General features: G+C 29.0%; 1 protein-coding gene across 1 annotated transcript; it reads left to right on the top strand.

The window, feature by feature from the left end:
- The first annotated feature begins 65 nt into the window (after window positions 1–65).
- Window positions 66–21,783, top strand: LOC111040917 (xenotropic and polytropic retrovirus receptor 1-like). Its single transcript, XM_022324988.1, has 10 exons — window positions 66–292; window positions 424–577; window positions 8,477–8,739; window positions 10,349–10,616; window positions 11,778–12,148; window positions 12,829–12,976; window positions 13,468–13,674; window positions 14,818–14,987; window positions 17,020–17,153; window positions 19,980–21,783. Exons 1-10 carry the CDS (start codon window positions 224–226, stop codon window positions 20,266–20,268), a joined length of 2,073 nt encoding a protein of 690 aa, XP_022180680.1. The 5' UTR covers window positions 66–223; the 3' UTR covers window positions 20,269–21,783.
- Window positions 21,784–22,713: the final 930 nt, after the last annotated feature.

Genomic DNA, 22,713 nt, shown 5'->3' with positions numbered 1-22,713 from the left:
CCCTTCGCAGCGTTTTTCCTCCACGGCTTTGGTTTTTTCCTTGATTTTGATTTCCGATCATTTATCAACATTCCCATTCACGACGACTCGTATCGATTTGAGTTACCGAGTCGTAAACGGCGGGCAATTCAATTGGCTTTGCATTCGCTCAGGAAACGTTTAATTTCGCGTTTCCCAATCCACGGGTACGCCATTACAGTCGGACTGTCGAAAAGCGAAAAAGATGAAATTCGCCGAGCATTTGGCAGCGCACATCACTCCCGAGTGGAGAAAACAATACATCAGTTATGAAGTAGGTCAAAATATTTTAATAATAATATTATACGACAATAAAATATAACAATATAGGTACTACGATGCACGACGGTATTCATTTTTTAACACAATGTTTCGGATGTGTAGCTAATCTGTCGCGTTTTGCAGGAAATGAAGGAAATGCTGTACGCTGCCATCGAACAGGTGCCGGCGCCCGAACAAGTGGACCCCGATTCTCTTTCACGATATTATGCCAAATTCGACGAAAAGTTTTTCAGTTTTTGCGACAAAGAACTCGCTAAAATCAACACGTTCTATTCAGGTTTCGAACAGCATTTATGATTTTGTTTGACACCTACCTCTGTGTGTGTTCACCCCCATATTAGAGTTCACCCGATTCTCATCATTTGAAGGCTGCTGCTATTTCATCAATTCGTAGAATTGTATCATTTGTGCATGTTACGGTTGCATGAATATTAGAATAGTTTGTGAGGGTGTTCCCGGTTAACAGTGCGTAGAACACTTCCAACTTCACAATATAGTTTTGTGTAACTCTGTAACTCTTACAAAGTATCATCATGAGTGCATTTATACTATGTATACTTTTAACCTAACATTGTGTACTGATACTGATTCACTGTGCACAAGTTATAATTCGTTGTTTTTATATTTAAAATATCAAATTCTATATTGTTTCTAGTAATTGAACTGGGTTGTTTAATTTATAAACCTATTCATTATTAAATTATAATTTGACTAATTGATTGAATATATAGCACATAGGTATCTTTAAATTTGGATAATTTATACCATCAGCTGATATATAAGTATATCTCAGTATTTTAGTTTTAATTACAACAGTTGCTATAATATAAAAATATACCTACTTATAGTTCCTAGTTGTAATTTAAAAGAATGTTATATTGAATTTATTAAGTTCCTGAAAGTAAATATTAAAAGTATATAGATTTAATGTTTTTATATTTATATTTAATTTAATTATTCGTTTGTTATTTTTAATAATTAAAAGTTATTCATGCATTTATTTTAGTTTAATGAAATTATAAATTTCCTATCCACAAAAAGTCTGATATACAAATATTGTATATTTATTGAGTTTTAATATAAGTTTGTATTAATTATTTTATATTTTTTATTTAATTGCTATTTTTAGATTTACTTATGCACTGTAAATTGTTTTTGATGTTGAACTTCGACATACTCAAGGCATACCTATTAAAATATTTCACCTATCACTGTAATTTACTCTTACCACAAATCAGAGCTTTGCACCCAAAATCCAAATCATTAATCAATCCAATATCTGATAACCATTAAAACCAGAAATAAAAACAAAAACCAGTATATATAATAACCCATGATCAAAAATATGAATTCAAGTTTCACAATGTGAACGCTATTCCATATTTGAGATAATATCATAAGAGACAATGAAACATTTAAAAAATTGCATTTAATATTTCTAATAACCTTTAATAAATACATTAATTATTGTTACTATTATTTATAGATTGTTGATACAAAATGTAAGACCAAGAATAAGATAGAAAAAAAATGATGTTTAATACTATATTCATAAGTTGTTGCAAAAACAGTAAAACTATCAAATCGGTACAAAAATTGTGATATAAAATAATACGTTAAATGATTTTAAAGTTTTAAAATATCTAATAGCTGACTTCAAATTTAAGAAATTTAAAAAAAGTCTAATAGTTAAATTCATACTTATTGAATACAGCAAAACTGTGCTTAGAATGTCTAATGTTGTGGCTGAACTATTGAAATTTGATACACAAAACATATTTTGATAGAATGCACTAAGGAGTAAGAACAGAAAATATGAAATTACATTTTTTGGCAGTAAGTGTTTTTCCACATTTGATTTTTAATAATTTTAGACTCTTTGTCAATTAAGTTCACAATTATTAAATCATTAATTTTTTTAATAATTTAAGTATAGAAATGAACACTAAATTGTTAAATCCTTATTAATTGTTGTAACAGGTTGTGTTTACATTTTTTTAAGGCCTTTGCTATTATTACCATTGTTTAAGGGTGTTTAAGATTGAGAGACAAAAATGATATTATAGTTGACATTCTCTCAACTATCTACTTGTTATAATGTTATATGTACTTACTGCGTAGTATGCGACTTGTAATTAGTTGTTAAAAGTTCTAGATTTCTTACAGTATATGATGCACAGCATTTTAATGTTAAGATTGTATGCTGATTATTTATAAAAAAGACAAAGTATGTACATATAACCTACCTATATTAACTCACAACTATTATATATATATGTACTAATGAGCGCACAAGTTACGTTGAGTAAATGAAAATTTCATTTTTATTAACAAGGACAACAAATTGAACATCGAAAGCTCAAATTGCATTTACACTTACAAGATTTAATTTAGTCGTTTTGTAAAAATAATATTGGTACATTTTCCATCTTTTCAGTTTTCACCTTGACTGGAATCGATTGACCTCATACTAATTTAAAAATTAAAGATTAAATAATAATTATAAGATGTACCTACCTACCCACCTATTCAAAGTAATTAGCATCTAGCTGTATTTATAGTAGTTGTAGGTAACTTGTAGCTATTTCATTTGAAACATTCTAATAGAATGTAGAAGGATTTATGTCGAAATATATAAATAGGAAGGTAGGTAAGTAAGTACTAATTTCAGTGTGTTAGTACCTACCACATATCATAATAGTACCGATATGATAGTTATTATTAGAACGAACTAAATATGTATTAAAACATTTTTATTTTACTGAGTTCTAGGTATCTTACTGTGCAATTTATCTTCATATTAAAATATAATAAATGATTGTAATGATTAAAGTTTTAGATTTGGGTGGGTACCAAATTATTTTAGATTCTGTGCGGATCTAATAAATTGTAATGGTTTTAGACTAATTTAAATCTTTTTATTGGCATTTAATTGTATGCATGCTGATACTCATCAGTCGTACATGAATTAAAAAATATAGTAAATACATCCGCCCCCTTTTTTTATTGACATTTGAAGTTTTTGTATTTTTAAAAGTTACTTCTATTTATAATGTAAAAAAAAATTACTATTTATGGGTAGGTATTAAGTACGCAATATAAATTGATTATTAAATATCCTTAAAAATAGAGGCTGATAATTGATACACGTATCCGCTTGTCATTTTTCGTATGCAATCGACTTATCATTGAATGCAAATTTAAAACATCCATTACAGTGACTTACCTACTCAATGACGAGGTAAACTCCAAACCTACTATGCAGCAGAGCCATTTCCCCGATTTTTTGTTTATTCTTTTTTGCTAAGATAATTATTTGTCATTTATATTTTGAGGCAAATTGAATTACTTACAAGTATATTTAACCGAAAACATAAAAACTTGAATAAAATAAAATAATAAAAGTTAAGTAATTAAGTAGGTAGGTAGGTACCTACTTATACTGGATTAAACCTGATAGGTATCTTGCACTTTATTTATTTAAAAATCACTTACCTATAAGTATATCTATAAAACACAATGTGCTTAAGTACATTATAATATTCATCAGCATTAAAAAAAAATTGTATGTCACTGACAATGTTGGCATACCTTACGGAGTTTGCATAATTGCATACCTATATAATGTACATGAACAATGTAGATACATAGGTAAGTTACTTATGAGTTATGAGTTATGAGTTATGATAAGTGCACCTATATACTATGTATAATATATATTATATTATAGACTTGTGGATATTAAAATACATTGTTAATGGGTACCTACATTATTTGTACAATTTAATTGATAAAAGTTAAATACTAACGTATACATCAATGCATTGATGATTAAAAGTAGAATTGTTCAATAACGGATGATGAAAATTCAGTGTATCATAGAAATTGTCTTTGTCGAACGTGAATTAAACTTAATCAGTTCTTTTTCCATCAAATTTAATTGTATGATTATTGTATATTAAAGCATGTACATAATTTTTTTTAATAGTACCTATAATAACTTATAACTTATTTGTTACATTGTTACATAATACGTTTACAAATAAATGCGCGTAATTATGATTTACGTTCATAATATTCTTATGGTAGGTACCTACTTGAATATTAGGAAATTAAATACCCAACAATTCAAAATGGACGCAGAAATATTGTGTTATGTTAATTTTTATTCCTGTTGATTTAGTTCAGAAAAGTGGTGGGATGAAGTATTTTTAAAATACTTAATTGTCTTAACGCATTACTGTATTAGTATTAATGTATTATTATAGATTTCTTTCATTTAAATAATAATGTATGATAGATGATCTGTACAATTATTATTGATTATTTTTTAGTTAGGTACATTAACTAAACGAATCGATTTGAAATTTAATAACTATTATTTGAAAACAGTATATTTTGTGTGACCAAAAAAGAAGTAAATACAGAGGATTTTATAAAACGAAGCATAGTGTAGGTCATAGGTACCTACTTAGTAGTCGGAAAAAAGCCCAAGGAAATAAAAGGTCCACGCGAGTACCATACAATATTGTACTATTTTATTTTTATTATTTTTTAGTTGATTTTTATTCGAAAAAGCATAATACATAATACTTAATAGCAAATAATATAGATAACAGATAATAATCATAGATAATAATAACAACTAATGGCCTAGTAGCTGCTGATGTTAGGTACTAAGATAAAAAATAAAATAAAATAGGTCCATTGGTGTATATCTATTCCCCTTGCATTAAACTTGAGCAATGAACTAATACTATGGGTACTACCGTCTGTTTTGTATTGACCTATTATAATATTATTTTTATAGTTGTGTAATTTTTGTTAGTATGTAATATGTAGTATATACTATATGCCTAAGGGCTAAGACTGATGGTTTTTTGACTGTAGGTTCTATATTATAATATCATTAATTATCTAATGACTCAATATAAAACAATTTTTAATTATAAATTTTAACTTATAACACAATATATTATGTTTGTGTTCATATATTTTATATTTAAACTTTTTTCTGAGAGCTTTATTTGCATAATACTTTTTTCGGTGGTATGTTAATTTTTTTGGGCTTTTTTCCTCGATTCACCTACTTATGTAGTTCTCTTTGAACTTTCAATATTACAATTACGAACAAATAAATAGATAGGTGTGGAGTGTTGTATATGAATCATTTAAAAATGCAAATTAAATTACTTGAGTTCGAATTTTTTTTTTACTTAGTTACCTATGGTAGGTAAGTTATTTATGCAAATTTAGAATCTATAACGTGGATATAAATTTATAATATATAATTGATTTTTCGTATTTTCTTACAAATAAATTTATTAAAAAAATATACTTAGGTACCTGCAGTATATAATATAATGCAACACCGTAAAATATAGATAATCATAACACGTTAAATATGTACTTAAATACTATTTCGACATCTAAAATTACCCTTTATAGTTTAATATGTTTAACCATGTATAATATTTATAGATAGATATAATTATTCACAAGGAATAGTTTTAATGCCAGCTTTTGCTGTGCCATGATATAATTTAAAATCGTTTTCTTTCTTGAGTCCGATTGTTGGCAAACAAACTCATTTAGCTAGTCGGCTGGGCTCAAGTATAATATAAATATATATATTTATACAATAATATTTTATTAAACCACTCTATGAAGTATGAACCACTCTATATCAATGAATATACCATAATAAATATGACGACTAAAATATTTTATGTTATAATAACATAATATTTTGTGCAAACCTCTGCCAATAAGTTTCACGGCACATATATATTATTATGGTTATCCATGGGACATGCGCTCTCGCCAAGATTTTCCAGTGAATTTTTTCATCACTGAATTATAAGGATGACGATTACAAAAATCTATTTTCATTCCGTTTATTCGTAAGCGGCGTGTAAATATACTGCATCGTACTTACTATAATATCTTATATAAAACAATAGCAGACCATACTCGTAGAATAATAATAATTATTTATATAAAATAAATTATTTTCATTTCTAAGAATTGAGTTAAAAATATATACTAAAAAGCTACATAATATTGTGTGATTATTAGCTATTATACCAATAAATAATTTTTTAATATTCTATATAGGTAATAAACTTTTTTTTTTGTGTGGGGAGGGGGTTAAAATTTCATAAAACACTCCTACATTATATTTTATGGATTATGTTCAAAATCGAAAATCGAAAATTCATGACTAGACCGAACTTAGATAATTGAAATTACTGACTTCTAATTACCATATTTTGTATTTATACTTGATTGATAGGTACATAATACCTACAATAACTGATTGTCTGGCAAAAATACTTAGAAGTAGGTATACCAGCTGTTACGACATAAAAATAACTTACTTATTAAATACTTTTTAGCTTTTAATATTTTCCTTTGTTTATTTATAACCATATCTATTTCTTATCTACATTTTTGATAATTCAGTCTAAACTAACTTGTTTAATAAATTATGGTTGCATTTCCTTAACAATATTAAATATTAATATTTAATAATATTATTATAGGTATAGAGTACAACTGAAAGCTTAAAATATGTATAAGATTCGCTCTGTTATATAGTACCTATAGGCTATAGTTGATAGTGTACTGCAGTAAGTAGGTAGGTCATCCTAATGGCTAAATTTTAATTCAGTGATAAATTATTATTGTATACGATGAAAAAAAAAACGATCTTAAGGAGATTCCTTTTCAGCTCAAATGTCTACATAATAATAATAATAATAATAATAATAATAATAATAATAATAATAATAATAATAATAATAATAATAATAATAATAACAATAATAAGCGGGTTTTAAATATTATGTTGTCAAAATGTTAAATTCAATATTTAAAATAGTTTATAAGTTGTTGTAGTTTTTACAAACTTCGTCAAAATTTGAAACTTAAACACTTATAAAAAAAAACTATTAGAAATACAATATGTTTTTGAATTTAATCTTCAAACTTTCTGGCTGAGCATAAAATGTTTTATTTACATAAAGAGAAAAAAATCGATGATTTTAAATTGTTAATAGCTTAAAATTAGAGTAAATATTTTGAAAATGTCTTTGTGCATAGAAAATAATTTAAATAATCATGTTATGTTTAATTTTTCAAGTATGTAAACCACAAAAAAATCGTTAGATTTTTAAGTGGGTGTGTGAATATCGAATGTTTTCCAAATTTGAACTTCAATCGATCATAAAAAATGTATGTGGGCTTAATCTAAACTTCTTTTTTTAGTTTTTAGTCACAAGACTAATGAGGAATCATGTTTTAAATTTTTAAGTTTTTTTCCTCTCAAACACGAATGTTACCATACAAAAATCGAATAAAAGCTAAAATTAATTGAAAAATATCGAAAATGTTTCTAGTTAGTTCAAGAAGTTTGAAAATATTTTAAAATTTTTATCATGTTTAGAAATGCATGTTTAGACATTTGTTGAAAATTTCAAGTATCTACGGCATATTATAATTTTGATACATTTTCTATCAGAGATCTTTTCGCACTTAGTTGAAGCCTTGAAGGTGGGAACATTTTTTCTTAATTAAAAAGTGCCTTAATAGGTACAAAAAAAAAACACATGATCGATGAACCAATACATTCATTGCTCTCCTCAGAATCTAAAATCATAGGATAGGTAAGGTTACTAATTTCTTGACTTCAAAATTTTCGAAATTCACCTGAATTGGATTTAATTACAATCACTGTGACACGATTTACTGTGTCAGATACTAATATAGGTAATATACCAAATTATTTAAAATGCGAATAATTGATGGATCATGTTTGAAATTTTGATCGAACTTCTCGTATAATAAATTATATAGTAATAATATATACTCACGTTTTCAACTAAAATCTACCTAGTAAGCTGTAGGTAGTATCAGGGTGATATATATTAGGGGATTTAGGGTGTCTAAACCCCAAAATTGTAACGTAGGCATATTTAGTATCAAACTTAGAGGTGTATATAGTATTGAATTTTTTTTCTAGGGGGGAGGGGTTGAACCACTAATCACTAACAGCTGAATCCAAATTTATTTAAACTCACTCCCCCCTTAAAAAAAAAAAGATCCTAAATAGGATCATATACTGTACTACGTCCACTGTCTACTATACCATAGCATTGCATTTGCTATGTTGTAGAAAAATTGGCGGAAGCGACCAGAAAATTTGCCAACCTTCAGAGTGACCTGAGAGAGGCTCAAGATGACAAAATCAAACCTAAAGACTCCAGCGGTAATCTGAAGCCGGTAAAACGGAAAATTCTTCGAAAAAACACCACGACGCGTAAGACCCAAGAACTGAAGTTAGCTTTCAGCGAATTCTATCTGAGTTTGATTCTGCTGCAGAACTATCAAAATTTAAACTACACCGGCTTTCGGAAGATTATGAAAAAACATGACAAGGTACCTGCAGAGCTTCATATTATTTTTTATTATGTACGATGTACCTATCTACTTATGCCAATCTATAATCGACGACTCGATGTTATGATTATATGCACTTTGATTTATATATTATATTAATTAGAAATTTGTACCTGGGTTACCAATTTATACCAATATCAATCAATTTCGATCACCTCAGGCGTCTTCGTCCTCGTTGTAAATGTAATAATTCTGGTTGAAACGTATTTTATGTCTTAAGAACAGTGTAGCGTGTGAACACGATGATTAATAAATTATAATGCACCGTGTATAATTTTTCGTGTCTTATTTAAAATAAATGTTATCGTTTTTGAAAAAAACATTATTAAACATTCTCGCACAACACTATTCGGCACGTCTTACACACTATTATGAACTGCTCTTGCTTTATACACTGTTATTATTCAAACCACTAACCAGCTATATTTTGATCAATTATTGCCGTAAAATTAAACGGTTTGTATGTTCGCGTAAACCGTGTATCGACTAAATAACTATCTTCGGTTTAATACATATTATTACGGTGACCTTCTACGATATTCGCTACATCATTATTATATTATGTAAATAAACGGTGGATCGTGTAATATTATAAAAAAAACCCTAAAATGTATAATGTTCGATAAGTATTTAATATGCAATTGCCGTTATACTTGGGTGCATGAAGAATCTGAGGATATACATTTTTATTTTCCCTTAGATTTTAGGGAAAAATATATTAATTTTTATCTAATGTGCAGGTTAGTAGTATAATTAGTACGTATCTTATTGTAATTGTATATGATAAATAAATGAGGCGTGTTAAGTCTGATGAGTTTACGGAGTGAACAATATATTTTTCGAGTAAATATACCTTTTATAATATAAATATATAATATAATATAATATAATATGACGACGTTATAACTATTATGCTATATTATTATATATATGATACAAAGTCGACAAACCTTATTAATCTTAAGTAGATACATAGATTACTATGTTACGTTACCTTTTGTTGGTCTATTAAACTCGGATTGCAACACAATATACCGATGCCGGTGTTGGTGAGTTGCGGCCCGATCCCTAAATAACGTATGAATTGCGAATCAAAACTGCTCCTTGGTACCTATCTCTACATTTTTTAAATTTCGAAGCCTGCAGTTATAATGTCTGCCACAGTTGTAATACGCGTTAGATATGTCGAAAAAATGCATTAATTATGCGTATACGTGCTTAGGCGGGTGAAAAGAAAATTTAATTTTCCACTAGATGCAACGTTTTAAAAATGTGCTAAATAGTAAACACGATTAGTTAAAAAAAAACAAATATATACATTTGTATCATTATTATGCATATTAACTATGCTTGAATATTTAAAGTATTTTACCTATGGATAATGGGCAATAAACTAAATAATATTAAAATTGTGTCTAAAAAATAGTCCAAATTCCTATTATTAACCAATCGTACTACATAATTAATTCTACATACATAGCTAGTTCAAGATTTAAACTTATTATATTTTATTTCGCTACGACAACTTTGAGATGTTTTCAGCATTTTAACATTTACCTGTATTATATGTGTGCGACGTTCGTTTAAGTTACTGGGCTCAGAAGGCGGCTCCGGTGGTCGGTGGAGATCGGAAGTAGTGGAAAACGCTCATTTCTACTGCAACAAAGACATCGACCGGCTGATAAGCGAGACCGAAGCCACCGTCACGCAGGGTCTGGAAGGAGGAGACCGCCAGAGGGCCATGAAGAGACTGCGAGTGCCGCCACTCGGCGAACAGCAATCACCTTGGATCACGTTCAAGGTCGGCTTGTTTTCAGGCGCTTTTGTCGTTATGCTGCTGGCGGTTATCATCACTGGTAAGTATAATATTTAAAAACTGTTGCATCTGCCTGCTAGTTAACCTATATAAATAAAACACCGTGAAAATGAATAACATCACTCTAACCTAACCTACCGTATACATATTATGTACTAGCTGATCCTAAACGGCGTTGCTCGTGACAAATTAAATGGATTTACCCCTTCTTAAACTCCACCGTTAAATCTGAATTGCACAGACTTTTTTTTTCTTTATTAATATATATACACAATATGTACCTCCGGCACAATAAGAGTAAGAGCTACAATAAATATAAAATTGAAAAATTTGATTGAAGAAGCCACCCATCGATGACACTTTCGGTACAGATTTTTAAAACTGTTATTCGAGTTGTTTAGACCAAATATAAATTACAGGTCTAAAACCATATACAATCATAATAAGTAATAACATTTTACTAACATTTTATGAAAGTCGATCGAAATTGGATTTGCATAATAGCCTTTTTATGCCTTTGATTTTATACAGTTGATATATTTATTGATTACTGAAGCTGATCCTGCACGGCGTGGTGTTGCCCGCGACAATGTAATGATAATTTCAGGAGATTGATCCATTTTTAAGCTCCATGAAATTGTAAGCTACACATATTTTTACCACAGTCACTTGGGTGGTTTTGACCTAATTTAAAATACAGGTCTAAAATGATATCCAACCATATTAATTATTTTATGTTCTATAACTAATATTTGCGACCTTATATACGGAAAAATATTTGTTTTTTTGTGAGCTAAAAAATCCTTGTGTTGCGAGCCCTTAAAAAAGAAATGGTTTTGATACACACACACACATACAACTAGGATTGCCTTTCTTTAATATATATTTTTAAGTATTCGTGTTAAACTGCTGACAATAATTATGAATCGATGTGGTGAAATCATCGCAATAGAAAATCTACAGATAAGACTAAAAGCTTGTTGACAGTATCTAATATTGTTTATTAATAATATAATAAATTGTCATAACTATAAATAAATTGTATACATATACATAACAGAAGTCCGTCAGTGAGAGTAAATTTATTACCGGTATCCTTGAGCCAGGTCAAGTATTATATAAGTCCCTGTTGCAGAATCATCCGATCGGCTGGAAAACAATTTCTATATTCGCCATATATTTTTTTTCCGTTGATTCGTAGGCATTGCACATAGCAATGAGAACACAGACTGGAGGGTCATGGTCAGACTATACCGGGGTCCGCTGCTTTTGGTCATATTCCTATTCCTGATGGGCATCAACGTTTACTGCTGGCGTTCGTCGGGTGTCAACCACGTGCTCATTTTCGAGCTGGACCCCAGGAACCATCTCACCGAGCAGCATATCATGGAGTTGGCCACTGTCTTTGGTCTGGTGTGGGCTGGCTCGGCGCTGATTTTCCTGTACAGCGAGGCGCTGCACATACCACCGTACATAAACCCGCTGATCCTGGCCGTGCTCATGATTGCGTTCCTGTTCAATCCCACCAAGACGTTACGGCACGACGCCCGGTTTTGGGTACTGCGGGTGGCGGTAAGCTGCTTTGTAATGTTCTACGAACTCATACTAGTGGAGGAGGGGATCCTTTTTTGTTTGTGCTTTTTTTGTTTTCCATATTGCTTTCCTCTCAAAAATGGTTTGTTCATTAAAAATCAAGGGTGCAGAAATCAATTGGTACCAATTATTATTGCCTACTGATTGCCTGCACCTGTGTCATTAAAGTTCCGGATGTTATAAAATACGGTTTTTACGAAATCGTTACGTTTTTAAAACACAATCATCCAAACTTGATAACCTATCTCACCCACCCATCGGGCATGATAAATCAAACTTGGCGTTTTAAAAAGAATAATATTAGGAAGTTTTATTCCATCCACCTAGAAAAATTGTTGTTTACTTTAACAATTCATTTTCGTAATCAACTTATATGGATAATTTTCTAAAAGTCGATCTCCAGGAAATGTATAATAATATTATAGTCACATGCGTTTTTTATTGCCATAATCGAGGACTTACGGTAACAACACGATCATAATCCACTTAAACTAATTGAGTACTCACACTTTTTATAAACAATCGCAACACTTCCCCAAATATCACATTGGACCGCCTAAATAATTGCTACATGTTACCTCGGCCAAAATCACTGATGGGTTTTGACTTTTGAAAACAACTTCGTATAATATACACGCTCGTGTATTATTATGTCGCAGGTACGTATACTGTTCGCACCTTTCTTCTATGTGGGTTTCGCGGACTTTTGGCTGGCCGACCAACTCACTAGCCTAGTGCCCGCGTTGCTGGACTTTCAGTACCTCGTGTGCTTCTATTTGACCAACGACAAGTGGATGTCCAATAAAAGTAACGGATTTTACTCATAAACATTTCATTTAATAATATAAATGTATTATATACATCGTAATTAAATATAATATATTGAAAAAATATTATATTATAATATAAATGTTATAACTTATAATAATATGTATTATGTAGACTGTAGAATGTGTGGTGTCTGGTAAACATGTCCAAGTGAATAAACACTAATTATTTGCATCAGAAGAGACTATAATAATATGTTTAGAGTGGAAATATGATACGAAAAATCGTTTATACGATTTTTTATTGTCATTTCGTCCATTTCGTTTAACTAAAAATGCTATAAATAATTAAAAAATACCTTTTGTTATTGTACATATATATATTTTTTTTTTACAGTTTGACAATTTGAGAGTTGTAATTTATGTTTGGACATATTTACCCGGATTCGTAGAGTACATAATTTTTCTAATATATCAAGCAATTTAAAACCTAACACACCTTTGTCTCGTTTCTTATATTATTTTGTATAGCAATCGATATAGACGGTAGCAAGTGCGTGGAACGCGTTTGGCTATTGCGGCCATTTGTCGCGTGTCTGCCTGCGTGGTTCCGGTTCATGCAGTGCCTGAGAAGGTACCGGGACTCACGAGAAGCATTCCCTCACTTGGCCAACGCCGCCAAGTACGCAACTACCTTCTTCGTGATAACGTTCTCGTTTCTAAACCTTCAATATGCAAGTAAGACGAATTTCCATAAGCACTAGAAAACGTCGATGACCGACTGTATAATGTATATTTTGTATATTATAAACCTGCTGTAGACCTTTTTATATGTTACATCTTTTTTTGGTATGATCGAAATTTGTATATTCAATAGTAATATTATTTTCAAGTCAGAAATTAAAATTTTTTTAATACCAAAAGTCACTAGAGGTTTCACTGACAAACATACGAGTGAAAAAATTGATGACAACATAGGTAAAATAATTGGAATTTATTTTTAATTTTCCCCCGTAACATGTTAAATACTTTTTGAAAAAATAACTACTTTTACAGATCCCCCACATCAAATTGTGGTTCCCTGTACCGAGTGTTTTTGCGAGGCCTGTACAAAACTTTCAATAATTAAATACAACTCATTACCAGCGTGAAACGATACGGGTGTCCCATACATATATTATGCCTACTGGCTACTAGACAAGGACTAACCTACTAGACTACTAGACAAGGAATATGAGTGTATGGAAAGCGTAACAAACTAACAACCTAGATGGCCCCTTTTTGATTACTTGATTACTAGTACGCACGCTAGTGCGGAGTAACAGGGTGAGATACACAGATACATAGATAATGGTATTTACTATTTTCTTAAAGATACATCACTGCGAGATGTTGTTACATGCTGTTGTTATACACAGTTCTTAACTAATAGTATAAGGTTTATGGCCTATGCCCATACACGATACTTTTTGGGTAGCCACCTCGGCGTACTACATATATCTATATATTATATATATTTAATATTAAAGAAGTATTCCTATCTAAATTTCAAAAACTGCAAATTCATTTCAACGGGCCAACCATCTCCCCCCTTAAGGGGGCTATACTACGGTGCACTGTTATAATAATCACCATAAATTATGTGTTCGGAGACGAGGCTCAGAAAAGTTTAGCACGTCGTTTTTTCTAAACTGTACAAGTTAAGAAAAAATAAAATTTAAATTTACCGGTTTGATATAAGCTATAACTATTATACTAAGGCGTATTGTATCACCCCAAACTGTATTGTGATAGGTACCTGTTACATACATAATATATAATTGATTAAAATTTAAACGCGTTATTAACAGTCGTTGATTATTTTTTTAAATATTCATATAGAGGACAACCCTGAAGAAGACCCGAGCGTATACTTCTACCTGTGGATATCAGCATCCATATTCAGTTCGCTGTATTCTTACATATGGGATTTAAAAATGGACTGGGGTCTTTTCGACCGAAATGCCGGTGAGAACAGATTCCTTCGTGAAGAAATCGTGTATTCGTCGACGGTAAGTTATACTAAACTGGTATTATTATGAATTAGGATGCTCGCAGATCGCAGACCGTTTAAAATTTTTATTTGTGAAAATACAAGTTTGTGCAGGTCTTAATATTTTTGATAATGTTTTTATTTTATGCTTAATCGAAGAGTTTGTTTATTATAGTCTTACGTAAACTAGGTATTTTTATACATCGTAATATCGTATAGTATTGGTAGGTAGGTAGATATTAATATATTATAAACTATTTGTGAGTAATTTCATGGTAATTTTTTTTTATGTGAAAACATCTTAACGCTTTCCTGGCGAAACTATATATTGTGTATAAAAAATATGAAAAATATGCCATACTTCAGTAATACAGTTGAGTTGTGATAACGCAAACCTCGAATAACTCAGTAACTTGAGTTTTTTTCTTGCCCTTAGAAGTGTTTTTAAGTTGTATTTGAAGTACATAAATCGTAAAATTTCTAAGCCGAATTAATGTTTAGTTTCCTTCAAATTCAAGTTATCGAGACTGGATTGTATAGTAATATAATCTAAAACCAATGGCAACCATTTATACAAACGAAAAATATTCGATTTTCGAGGTGAGCCAAAATGAAATTCAGGCGTGACCCGTCCTATATCAGCTAAATAGGCCGTATATAATTATAGGGGTTGAACAAATGAGTTAAAATCACCCTTCGAGTCTCTAAAAAGTTATAATAATATAAATTATATTGAAATCGGTCGGTCAAGAAGTTTCTGAGATAAGTTATCAGAACATTTTGTTTGTTACGATAACCTCTTTTTCATTCATTTGCATAAAATTACTACAGCCATATATTTTCTGGAAGGGGCGTGTATAGATGTTTACACACAAACAAAAATAACTGAAATATATATAGTTGTAAGACCATTGAGTATTGACCAGTACACATTTATAGCTAAGCAGTTAAACAAAACCCTTGTCTTAGGATCTAGAATAAATACCATATAGTCACTAAAATTGTACAATAAATGTTTGCAAATGGAAAATTATTTTTTACGTAATTTTACTTATACGTGTTTAATTGCACCGAAGGTATTCCACAAAACACGTAATATATTTGTGTGTTAAAAACGGTATGTATGTAATACTGCTCGATAGTCAGTGTTTGTATTAATGAGTATTACATCTGCCTTTTGGTTGAACAGGATAGAACATTATTAACCGATAATGACATAATTCAAAACAAATTACGGTTTTACGTTATTGTGGAAAATTTCATATTTAAGTTAGTAAATATAACATGCTATACAATTTCAATTTTCAATACAACTAGATTTTGAACAAAACGTGTACCTAACGTGAGTGTACATACATCTATTATACGCATATAACAAGCAACTTATTAGTGGCGTTCCATTAAATTCTCGATGGAGAGGGTCAAAGCGATATTATAATGAATTATATTATAATTTTATTCTAGTGACTTAAAGCGTTATAATAATAGGTACTATGGGATTTAATTTGTATATTCTTAGAGCTTCTACGACTTATCGACAAAACGAACCACTTAGGTCTCTATAATGATGACTGATGCTAATAATGACCTTACCTTCTTAGACTTTTACTCATAACTATTATCTCTCTTTTTGTCTATAGCGTACCACCTACTACTATTGTTACTAGCTTATTGTTTTATGTTTACTAGTTTATCATATTCCATACTGTAATTTATTAAACTGTCACAAATGTAAAAGCTGTTTATATCCCGTATATCTAAATAAATAAATAAATAAATAAATATGGATTTTGATTGAACGACTGTGGGTGATTTACCTCCCAAATGCTCTTTGCCGTTTTATTGTTTTAATGATCCTTACATTGATTTGTGGCGTATGTATTCATATTTTCATTTGTGATGGAATAACTTTTGGTTGAAAATTGGATAGAAAATGTAATTATTATCATGCCAACATTTTGGTGACGTATGATGTTTAACTTTAGTCTAAACTCTAAAGAAATATTTACATTTTACGACGGCTATTAATATGAATTAAATGTTATTTTCAGGCATTTTACTACATCGCGATCGTTGAAGATTTTGTCTTACGTTTCGGTTGGGCGCTATCGATGTCTCTAACCGAAATGGGCTATGTTCATGGTGACTTAATGGTATCCATTTTGTCGCCTCTTGAAGTAATGAGGTTAGTTCACCATGTTGTGTCATATAAGTTATAGCATCTTCAATGTTGGTTACAATTGAATATTGTTTTAATTATAATTAGCTAATGTATTATAAAACAATTTAAAGACCATTAAAATTTAGTTTAACGGTAAAACCGATTTTGTTTATACATTCGCGTATCTTAAGTTCCGTGGTAATCTATTAACTTAAAACGCGATTAATTATTGAAGTACCTACTACGTGATTTATTTAATTACATATAACTCATCTACTTATATGACGTTTAGACTACAGGGTATTAGGAGTATTTAATGGCAATTGAAAGAATTTTGAAATTATTAAAATCCGTTAATTGATTTGAGTATATTCATTATGTTGAAGTCCAATGTAGCGCACAAAGGTAACTGTTGGGATATCATGCATATTATTTTAAATCAATGATAGAATCAATCAATGGGTGTACTAAAATGTACTTATTAAATTCCCAAGGTAAAATGTATTGTACTCGTACACTTTTTCATTAATTTCTGTTTAAAACACTTAATATTAATAATTAATAAAATTATACAATATATCATACAAGTGTTTCGGCCTTGAATACTCTCATTGTGTATTTTTGCTCATAATGAATAATTGCCTTTTAAAGTCCAAAATCAAAAGATAAGTATTCAGTTTCACTTTATGTTCTGAAATAATTGATATTTTTTATTATATTATTATTATAACTATATTTACTATCTTGCATTGAAAAAAATATATAAGAGTACTTACTACTAAGATTACAAGGTAAAAAAAAAAATTGTTAATTAATGAATAAAGATAATTGAATGCGAGAAAAAATAAGGAGAATTATTTTTAGGATATTAATTGATCATAGACGATATATCATAATATTACAAACCTTATGTATTCATTAATAATTGTAGCATTGTTATTTGTAATATTATATTATTAGTTAAATACTTCGCCATGCATAGGTACTCTTCTTTTGTATTACGGTCGGAAAGAAGAAATAAACCATTAACACTGACAATTATTTTAGTGGTAAAAAATTTAATTGGTCAATAAATTATAATTCAATGTAATCCGTAAAATTCATCGAGTGCATTCAAATTTCCTATATTGTTTTAATATTCTAAAGTAGAATTTTATATCGTTAGTGTACTTTTTTGGAATGTATATTACATAATAAATAGAATCAACAAATAAAAACTTTACTTGTTTTGTTTCAAAAATGTATTTAAATAAAATTATAATTATTAGAGTAGTTATTAATTTTTATTGCCCAACACGCAATTAATATATCAGTATGTATTTATTTACTGTGCGCAGATAATAATTTAAAATGTTTAAAATGTAATCGCATTAAAGATTTATAAAAAATTTTTTTACTTAAATTAAATTAATTTTTGTATTTTTTATTTGCCGATACTTTAAACCTTTTTAGGTGTAGCTAGGTAATAATAATAAGCAATTTATGTTTAATTTGTTTTCAAATAGGTAAGTACACTGCTAACTAGTAGGTATATTACTCTGCATCTATGTACCAATACATTAAGAAATAAAATTAGTCACTTATTACAAATAACATTTTAAATTTTTTTTAAGTATCTCTAGAGCAATGAAAAATAAAAATTATGACGAATCTGTAAAAATGAAATTACTAATAATAATTTATTTCCTACTCATTATTTTTAAGAATTTGTATGGTCATCGTGGTTAGAATAGATGACATTTTTCAGTCGTTTTCTCTGAAATTACAATTTATTATATTTTAGGAAACTATTGGAGTTATTTTACATTCAGCAATATGCCTATATTTAGTATTATTTACTTATTTATTAATTGTATTTTATTATTTTATTAAAAACGTTGTGGTTAAGTAGCGGACGTTGTGTTAATGTTATACGTAATTATGTGGGTATAGTACATATTGAGAATAATATATCAAAACAAAATCACGTCGTAGTTAAATAATCGACGTTTAAAAAGACATTGATTAGACGCGTGTCGCTGCACAAATTACCAATATCGATAAAAGAAATTAAAAACCACAATAACACATAATATATAATGGTATTTACTATACATGCGAATAATACCATACATTAGGTACGTACCTAATGGATGGCTTCTAAAAAAACACGAATAATTAATATATTATATTAAAATATCCTGACTTTTCTATCAAAAACTATCATTATCATTTATACGGATCAATGGTGAAATTAGGTCGATTAAGTTTGATGAATTTAAGTGCTGATTTTTATACAAATGCAGATGCAGTCTCACTTTTCTGATTTTTGTCAGTAATCTTAACGAATTAAAATAGTTTGAAGCTAATGACGATTTGTTTTTGAATATTACTGTATATTTTGACAAAATTCAAAATGTATTGCATATTGAAGCGAAAATGTACAAACAATATATAAAGTAATATTTTGTCAAGCATAAAATTGAATAATATATTTTGTGGGGACTAATAGTGATAATACATTTTAATAATATTAAATTATATATTACAACAGTTTTCGTTTATTAAGTGGATGCCAATAATTATAATTATAAGTTGTTTAATTTTTTTAAAATTATTTTTGAGTCATAATTGTATAAACTATTAAATTGTGATTTTTTTACCATAATACACAATTTAAGATTTTTTTTTTTGTATATTTCTGTCATATTTTCACGATATTGATTGTATATTATATGGCATATTTTGATACCTTTTAGTTAAAAAAATAAAATAAAAATAAATCTAAATCGTTGCTCTATATTCTAGTTACTATACATTATTTTATATAATATTTGTGTATACTTCTATTATGTTCTATGCATACTGCAGAAGATTCGTTTGGAATTTTTTCCGGTTGGAGAACGAACATCTGAACAACTGCGGCCGGTTCCGAGCAGTCAGGGACATTTCTGTGGCGCCCATCGACAGCTCGGACCAGACTCACATCCTGCGGCTGATGGACGAACCGTTGACACCTCACGATCTGAACCGGAACCGGAGGAACAAGATGACCGGCGGTGGTGGAATTGGCAAGAAGATACCGAATCTCACGTTTCAGCCCAGCCGGTCGGTAGACGAACAGGCATCGCTCATCTTAGCCAGCTTGGGAACACGCTGATATGCTGCTCGAACCGCCGACGCGGTTTAGGGGCCCCTCCCCTTTGAAAATAATTTAGAAACAAAATATAAGTCGTGTACCTACCTATGTACCTACTATCAACTATGATATTGTATCTCCACCGAACCCCATGACCTACTGGGGAACAGACTTCTTGAGGCGCTGGTATCCACTTATATATAATAGGTCATTTATTAAGAAGGTCATCTGGTCCCCTTCCCCTCCCACTGGGTGACATACTAAGTGTCAATTTTTTGGTTTTTTTTTCCTACGCACTATAAAGATCAATCTCAGTATATTACTCTCTTCTTTTATAAAAATGTTTTTTTCTTTTTTACTTCCCATATATTTTATTATTATATATTTAGTTTTAACTTTGAAGAATTTTTTCACTGTCATATATTATGAAATGTTAAGGTGCCAATAATTTGACACATATCAAAAAAAATATCTTCTAATCGTCGTTATATATGAAATATAAATTATTGTTACCTCGTAATTTGTTTCAAAATTACGATAAATTAATTTTCAAAAGCTCGTCCTTACCCTGTACCGTTAAATTACGAAAGATTTCACTATTGAAAAGATAATGTAAAATAAAATTTTGTTGAAATAACTAAAAAACATAAATAACTTAAGACGAAACAAGAAATTATAAATCCAAATAACAAAAAAAAAACAATCACTTTTATCTTAAATACAGACTGTTTTTCCCCCTATTTTCTCTATTTAAAATTCGCAGGTATGTTTTTTTCTAAATTTTTATTCTTAGCTAAAAATTAAAATTTTTTTCACTATTCATTTTGTTATTTCATTAAAAAAAAAACCAAATTGAGAGTAGAAATATTTTTTAAATCGAAATACTTTCAATAAAATGAATTAAATTTATATTTATTAAAAACACAGTGAGAGGTTGTAATATAAATCATGCATTATTATTTATTAAATATATATCTATTGTGGTATTCAAACAATGATAAAAATGATAATGTTTCCTTAAAAAATTGAGAATGTTTTAGGTGAATATGAATAAAAAATAATAAAAATCAAATTGTTGAAACATGTCCTTCCAATAGGTTTAATGTATATATTTATTCTGTATGTGTAGGTATTATAAATAGTTAATAATAAAAAATGTTGGTATTTAATAACAGTAGGTATAATTCAAAAATTGTATAATACTGTTATTGTATGATTTTATCGTGCTTATGAAAATGTTTGAAATAATCTTAAACCATATATTTAGTAGTATAAATATGCATTAATAAAAGTGTTTCGACTATAATTTTAAACTATGTGGAATGTGCATATTATATGTGAAGCTATTGTATGTACTAAAAATTAGTTTCGGTCATTAATTTTGGATTGTACTCATAAAACCATATTGAAACTTAATAATAAATAATTTTTCAGTTTAACCAGTAACTTAGTTACTTTGCTATAACAAATATTTCTTTAAACTTTTTTCTATAGTGTGGTTAATTTTTAAAAACATACGATTAAATTAAAACATTAATGGTAATAAATACTTAGGTACTTCAAAACTCTAGTTAAGTATAATAAACATGACACTTATGATCATATTATAGAGAATTATTTTTCTATTTTATTAAGTAACAATGTAAGAATGTCAATTTTTCTATTTTATTGTGTTAATTTAGGTGATTAATTAGGTATGACTTTTTAAAATCTTAATTTGAAAAAAACTCATATGTACTGGCTGATTTATGAAGTATGTTCCTCCCCTTTTTTCAATAATTCAGTTATTAAAAATTTGATTTATTTTTATTTTTAAATACACTTGAAGACTATACTTTTAAGTGATTGAGATTTTGCATAGTACTTAAGCAGTTTTCTGTGGAGATACCAACTTCTGTTTTCTCTAAAGAGAAATTCCATTTTCAACTGTTAATTATTGAATAATTTTTCTAAAAATGTAGATGCATCAAAATCAAAAAATTCGAACTATCATTTTTTGAGTTATTTAATTGTGTACTAGATATGGATAATAGATCCATAATAATGGGTTTGAATGATATGAGGGCTTCGGTGATTTGAACATGTTTGTTATTAATATTAATCTATCAACATTTATAATTTGTAAAAATAGACAAAGTATAACATCCGTTATATCCAATATTACCTACATATATTTTATACTTTGGTACAACCATTGTTAAGGATTTTTTAATTGGTGTATAATAACATTTAAATATTTGAAAAACTACTCGTTGGAATTTGGAATTAGGTACCTATCAACATTTTTATAAACATTTTTCACTAAAAATAGTAAACAAGGGCGTTCTCATTTTGAAATTTTTTTTGTCTATCAATAAACAAATAATAAAATAAATAAGAAATGTTGCCAATAGCCTGGGGGTCGATAACTTACCTTCCGTTTATTTACCTGTTGATTAAAATCGATAGATTTCACGTTGAGTGGAT

This window comes from Myzus persicae, unplaced genomic scaffold, assembly GCF_001856785.1.
Source record: "Myzus persicae strain clone G006 unplaced genomic scaffold, MPER_G0061.0, whole genome shotgun sequence".
NCBI lineage: Eukaryota > Metazoa > Arthropoda > Insecta > Hemiptera > Aphididae > Myzus > Myzus persicae.
Note: the sequence above shows the minus strand (reverse complement) of the source record. Positions and strands in the feature narration are given on the sequence as shown.